Raw genomic sequence first — 6,518 nt, 5'->3', positions numbered from 1 at the left:
GACTACACATCACAGTTCACTAGTGACATTCGCCACATCGCTGGCAATCACAACACCCCCGCCGACGCTTTATCTCGCCTGCCTATCGGTGCATTGTCGTCTCCTGCTTCGATTGATTTGGTTGCTATGGCTACTGACCAACCCTCCTTGGACTCTCTGGACATCTCTTCACCACAGTTTTCCTGCTGCAAGTTCGAACACCTGCCTCTGTCTTTTTCTGAAGGAACCATTCTTTGCGATGTTTCTACCGGGTCACTCTGAGCCCTCGTTCCTAAATGTCACCGTCGTGCTGTTTTTGAAACACTGCATTCACTGTCACACCCCGGCATTACAGCCACAGCAAAAATTATCTAGGACCGCTTTTTCTGGCCGAATATGCATCGGTCCATTACTGCTTGGTCACGTGCCTGTCTACCGTGTCAGCGTTCCAAGGTGCATCGTCATGTGAGAGCACCTCTTGGACACTTCCAGCCACCGGACACCTGACTCCGAAAAGCAGATGATTGCAAACACATCAGTGTGGATGAGTTGGACGCAGTGCTGAAGGAGGTGAATCTGGCTCTGAAATGGGGCTGCGATCTATCGAAACCCGAACCGATTCGGCTACTGTGCTTGGATGGATAGAAATCAGTGATCACTGAGGAAAGGAGAGTTCGAACCAAAGGGGTTACAGAGATGTTAGTCAAGTGCTGTCTAGGGGTTCTAGGAGAGCTAGCAGCCGAATTTGATTTGAAGCTGAGCGTGGTCTTTGTGCCCTCAGAAGGGAATAAGACAGACGTTCTAACCAGAGAGAAAAAGGCCTGGCTGGCGGTGCCGGAAGATTCAGAACGGGGGATAACTACAGTGTGTCGGCTACGTGAATCGAAACTAAGGAGACTGCATGCCGTGCATCATATGGGTGTGGATAGAACTCTGTATCTTGCCAGGAAGTTTGACTCCGATGTTACTACACAGAGCATTCAAAAGGTGGCCGGGAGTTGTGATAGGTGTCAATCCATCGACCCTGCTCCGGGTGTCCACGAGTCGGGAAACATCTGTGGAGCACAACTAGAGATGATTGGTGGTGGGTGTTACATACTTCCGGCAGTGGGTATATCTCTAAATGGTCGACTGTGGACGGACGTGTGCAGATGTGTGAGCTAGAAAGGGAATTAGCGTAGGTTCTAGCGATAGGTCATACGGGTAGAGCACGTCTCGGATTTAATCCAGCTGGAAAGTCGACACTGAGAGGCAGGTGAATCGCACTTTGTTACTCATATTACAGTTCCCCATACTACACTTTATTTGCATTAATTTGTGAATAATTTGTATTATATAATGCTGAACATATATATTAATGTAGACATGTACGCATAATTTCCTCCATACTGAAATTAATGCTACATGAAGAAGGCTGCAGAACGACAGTGAACCTATGGAAGTCACGTAGCTAAAGAAACATACTTTCACCTCTCATATCTCCTGACTTTATGGGCTTTATTTACATATATACATGCATACATACATACATGATGGCTGCCCCCTCATTATCGAGTACGGCCATTGCACGAGGTTTAACTGTTATCGGTGCTGTGATCGAATGTGACTTTTTAGCGCAGCTGAAGATCTACAATGTCTTGTACAGAATTGGCAGCTAAAACCTTTACTGGAAATAACCGGCTGTAGTTGTAATTGGGCTTCTTGTACCTTTGCATGTCGTTTAAGTCCTCCCGCCGAATCACACTCCCTTCCACATGCCTGACAGATATGATTAGTATGGTGTGTAGCACCACCACCAGCGGCTTGGTTGTCAACCATCGGTCTTGCTTTATGACTACCAAGATGACTCTGGAGTCCAGCTTTACTGAGGAAGGGTCTTGTACAGATACTGCATGTCAGCGTCATAGGAAGACCCTTACTGTCTGGAAGTGTAACAGCGATGCCCTTCCTGACATCCCTCCTTACTTTCTCATGCGCAACTTGAGATTTCTCAAAAGTAGCTGTCACCTCATGGAAATGAGCTGCTTGGCGGAGGTCTACGCTTTCCGAGTGCTTTTCTAGTTCTTATAATGCCCTTCAAAGCATGGTAGAAAAACTTTTTCGTCATCAGTAGAGCACATAGAGCATACACACTCACCAAGGTCACATAATTTCCTTTAACCAAAGGAATTCTCATGGACATAAGACGCTCGTTAATCCCGACTGGGAATTCTTCCAACTTGTCCACAAGAGTAGTCTTAACAGCAAATGCCACTCCAGCCTCTCCTCTAAACTCTTCATCTCTCCTTTTCTAAAAGAATGTATATTTTCCACAAGATTCTGTAAGATGACCATCTCCAGCTAATCTCGTCTCAGACAAAGCAACGATGTCAAGATCATAGCCTCGAAGTTCCTTCGCAAAAAGCGCAGTCCTTCCCTCTTACAGTCATTCACATCTTCATATTCTACGTCACTATCATATGGAAGAAAGAAATGGATTGTAAACCAATCGGAGTTGTCCACGTCAGCAAACACGCGTTAATTTTCGACAAATTACCCTATAAATATCAACACTTAATTGCTTGCCACGCATTCGTACAAATTGCTCTTAGTTATAAGTAAATAAGCTGGTTAGCTCTGCAGACAGAAATAGGTAAGTCTTCATGTTTCCATTATCACGGAAGCGATTTGAAATTTCTGAAAATAATTACTTTGTGAATTATTCCAAACTGATCTCCGCTTATTTACACACTTGCGTTTGAGATGGAACGAAATATTTCTCTTGTGACGAACGTCGCATCATTACTATAAAATTAAGTGTTGCTTATTGCCCTTTTTCTTTTACTTTCTTATTCAATCAACCCTTGCAACGTTCGACAAAATTCAAAACAGCCCTATTCATAAGCATGTGTCTGTACACACAAGTCAAACTTGTTACAGATGCAGTAGCCGTCTTTGTTGCACGTATGGAAATAAATACCTACAAATTTTGACAGTCTTTCAAATTGTACTTTTATTCACAATTTACGTTCATCAGTGATAGATATTCAGTTTTGCTTATTTACTTATTCACAGTATAAAGTTTGTTATTCATTATTGTTGCTTGTGTGTGGTTAGCTATTGTCAGTGTTGTGACTGAGGCTAACAAGCGGTTTATTACATTCGAATTTTAAAAATCAATATTTTAAATAGGATACAAAGCTAAAAATCTGTATTAGTGCACTTACCGCTTCTTTGTCCCTTGTACTCAAAAAACATTTATTCTTCAACGCCCCACCCCGGATCGCTACTACCCATTTTGAGAAGCACTGGTCTAAGTTGCATGTTGTCTTAGTGTAACTCATTTGATCAACCAAGTACTTGTCTGTTAACTTTTGTATATCGACACTGAAAGCTGAAATGCAATGCTAACATCTACAGGATTTGAATTGATAACCTAAAGCAGTGTTTCCCAACCTTTTTATGACATGCACCTCTGTTCTTGCCATCTGGCGGTTCCAGACATTTGTGCAGACAACCAAGAAAATTCTGACGCCACAGAGATTTGTGCAGTTGATTTCGAATACTTTGGGGCTGACCTCATGTTGTCACAGAGCTTTCTGTAATTTCAGAGCAGTTTGTCTCTCTGCCAGATGGTGGTACGAGGAACAAGATTGAAGTTGCGGGCTATTGTGATTGATCGTGTAGTGGACGGGATCGATGTCGCGATGGGGATAGACGCCATTGACCGCTTGGGAAGTGTTAGGGTCAATGAAGCCGGTGTAGTGTTCGGTGATGCAGGGGCGCTATGAGTTCACGACAGGCGAGTGGTGAGAACTGCGCAGAAAAATATGCTGCACACACCATCACAGACAAAGATGTTCGATGGCCGGCAGTGGAGAGCGGTAGGGCACTGGAAGAACGCAGTAGGCTGCTATCAGCATACCCTGAAAGTGGATGCGAGGAGCGAGTTCGAGAGAGAGAGGGATGGACCGGTGGATCAAGGAAGGTGTTCTGATTCCTTGGAAGGAGGAAGTAAAGACTGGAGTGCTAACGTTGATGGTAGTGGTGCAGCCGACCAAACAGTCAGGCCAGTATTGGATTTTCAGGAGCTGAACGCCCATATATTGTGCCATACGGGCGGTGAAGCTACGGACATTTGTAGCGAAACCTTGAGAGAGTGGAGGAAGACGACGGAGGTTTCCACAATCGTCGACTTGAAGTCGGCATACCTGCATCTGCATGTGGCTGAGAAACTGTGGAAATATCAGCTGATAAGGTATAAGAGACGGACGTACTGCCTGACCAGGTTGGGATTCGGGCTGAATTCAGCACTGAAGGTTATGGCGACAATTTTCAAGACCATCCTGGGAAAGGCCTACAAAATAAATAACAAGAGGGAGAGAAAGAGATGAATAACATAGGAGGAAAGCTATGTAATATAAAGTGGAAGTTAGTCAACGAAAAATAATGTTATAGTTTATGGAATAAAATGCCGTATTTACTATTGTTATTAATATAAATAAAATAAATAAAGAGGTTAATAAATAATTATTAACAAGAAGCAATTTTGGTTTATATGTATTGTTGAATAATATGGAAATACTTTTCGGTCAAGGGGAGGTAAGTAAAGGTATTAATGTAGAAGAATTAAAATAAATTAGACTTTATAAATAAGTGAATAAGATTAATATTTATATGCATATATTTTAGCTCAATAAATAACTAATAAATACTACTCAGACTCCTAGATATTTTCTACTGTCCAGGGTTAGAACATGGTAATCTCTTCTGAAAAATGCAAACAATATCCCCCAAGGCCTGTGTAGATATTACGAACAAGATATCAGAAACTGACAAAAAAGTTGTTGGGATGAGGCAGTTAATTAAACTTAATGAATGTCACTTTATTAATTATCTCTATCTTATATAAGTATACACACACATATATATATATATATAGATTTATATATATACAAGCACATTCCAGATAAGAATGTATACATGTATGTGCGTAAATTCCTTTGTCGATTTGTTGTCTGAGCAGTAACCTAATATGTTTTCACTGCTTGTCCTTCTAGCCACCAACAACAACACTTTGTCAAGTGCACCACTGCCAGCATCAGTAGCAATGGCTGACAACTCCAAGAAACCTCATGAAATGGGTTATTTGCAGCATAAGCTGACTCACCTTTTTAGGAATTCCTCTATACAATTGAATCAACGGAATAGAACTTTATTTTGGCAGAACTCGAACATGAAACGACTAAAATTGGATGAAGCAGAGTTAAACTTCATGCTGTATCTTAGGCAAAACTACAAACTTCCTCACAGTGAGCAGTTTCTTAAGGACAATATGGTAGATGTGCAGAAAAGGGAAAGAAAATTATCCCGAGAAGTGTCGAAACCAGAAGACCTGGCTTTATTTGATAGTTTCATTAATAAACAAAAAAACAAGATCATATCGGAACAAAGAGAGCTGAATAACTTCGAAGAGATAGAGGAAGCCTTGAAGAAACAGATCCACATCATGGAAAATTCACTGGAAGTGAAAACGCTTGAGTTCGGCCAAATTCGGTCGGAATTGGCAAAAATAAGAAATGAATTTTACAGCCTAAATCAACGATTGAAAATATTTGAAGATACTTTCTACAAACTAGAGGAGAAACATGGTTATTTCTTCTCAAAAATGCAAACAATATCCAAGGCCTGTGTAGATATTACCGACAAGATAACAGAAGCTGACAAAAAAGTTGTTGGAATGAGGCAGTTAATTAAACTTAATGAATGTCACTTTAATTTCGAACTAAACGAAATCGACCGACAATCTATGCAGCAGTACAATTTCGAGAACTTTATGGCTGATATTTCCAGAGAACGGTACTGGTATACTTTGGATAACAGCTTGAAGAAATTAGAGAAGGAACTAAACACACGATATCGACAGCTGAGGGAAGATCAAACAGCAATAGCTGCAATAAAAGAAACTTCAATTCATGATAACATTGATCTGATTATAAAGGAGTTTTGCCTCAATGAGAAAAACAATTTTTCACTCTTCAGGTAAACCTTTTGTTTGTAAAAAAAAATTGCGCACTTGCTTTTTTCTTTGACTTAGCGATCATCTGAAGAATAAGAAAGCTATCAAAGAAGCATCAAGTCAGGGATCAAAGTTAATTTCATTTTACTCTTATGATGTTCTTTAGTTTCTTTTAACCATTGTGACTAAAGCCATGCTAGAACACCATACACAGACTCCTAGATTATATGGGAAATGAATGATTGTCAGACAATCATATATATTTCGTTTCAGTACAAAGTTTAAGATTAAATAACCTACACTAACACACACACACACACACACATTTATGTGTGTATATATGTATGAATGTACATATGTGTATGTGTATATATGTATGAATGTACATATGTGTATGTGTATATATGTATGTGTGTGTGTGTGGGGGGGGCGTGTTTCGTATTCCCGAGCGTCATACTAATATATACTTTTGTTATTTACACCACCTGTCCTCGTCTGTTGTTATTATTTGTATATTCTCCCATATATATATATATATATA

The 6,518-nt window shown here is 40.4% G+C and overlaps 1 protein-coding gene and 1 long non-coding RNA gene across 2 annotated transcripts in view; one reads left to right on the top strand and one right to left on the bottom strand.

The window, feature by feature from the left end:
- Positions 1-2,504: 2,504 nt before the first annotated feature.
- The window catches only part of LOC106872881 (centromere-associated protein E), a 5,706-nt gene continuing 1,692 nt past the window's right edge, over positions 2,505-6,518 (top strand). The window contains exons 1-2 of the mRNA XM_014920038.2: positions 2,505-2,611; positions 5,019-6,000. Coding sequence (XP_014775524.1) covers positions 5,069-6,000 — 932 coding nt within the window. The 5' untranslated portion in view covers positions 2,505-2,611; positions 5,019-5,068. The remainder of the gene's footprint in view (positions 2,612-5,018; positions 6,001-6,518) is intronic.
- The window catches only part of LOC106872882 (uncharacterized), a 7,805-nt gene continuing 4,235 nt past the window's right edge, over positions 2,949-6,518 (bottom strand). Inside the window, exon 3 of the long non-coding RNA XR_001409809.2 lies at positions 2,949-4,315. This is a non-coding gene — a long non-coding RNA (uncharacterized LOC106872882). The remainder of the gene's footprint in view (positions 4,316-6,518) is intronic.

The sequence above is a fragment of the Octopus bimaculoides genome, chromosome 25 (genome assembly GCF_001194135.2).
Source record: "Octopus bimaculoides isolate UCB-OBI-ISO-001 chromosome 25, ASM119413v2, whole genome shotgun sequence".
NCBI lineage: Eukaryota > Metazoa > Mollusca > Cephalopoda > Octopoda > Octopodidae > Octopus > Octopus bimaculoides.
Note: the sequence above shows the minus strand (reverse complement) of the source record. Positions and strands in the feature narration are given on the sequence as shown.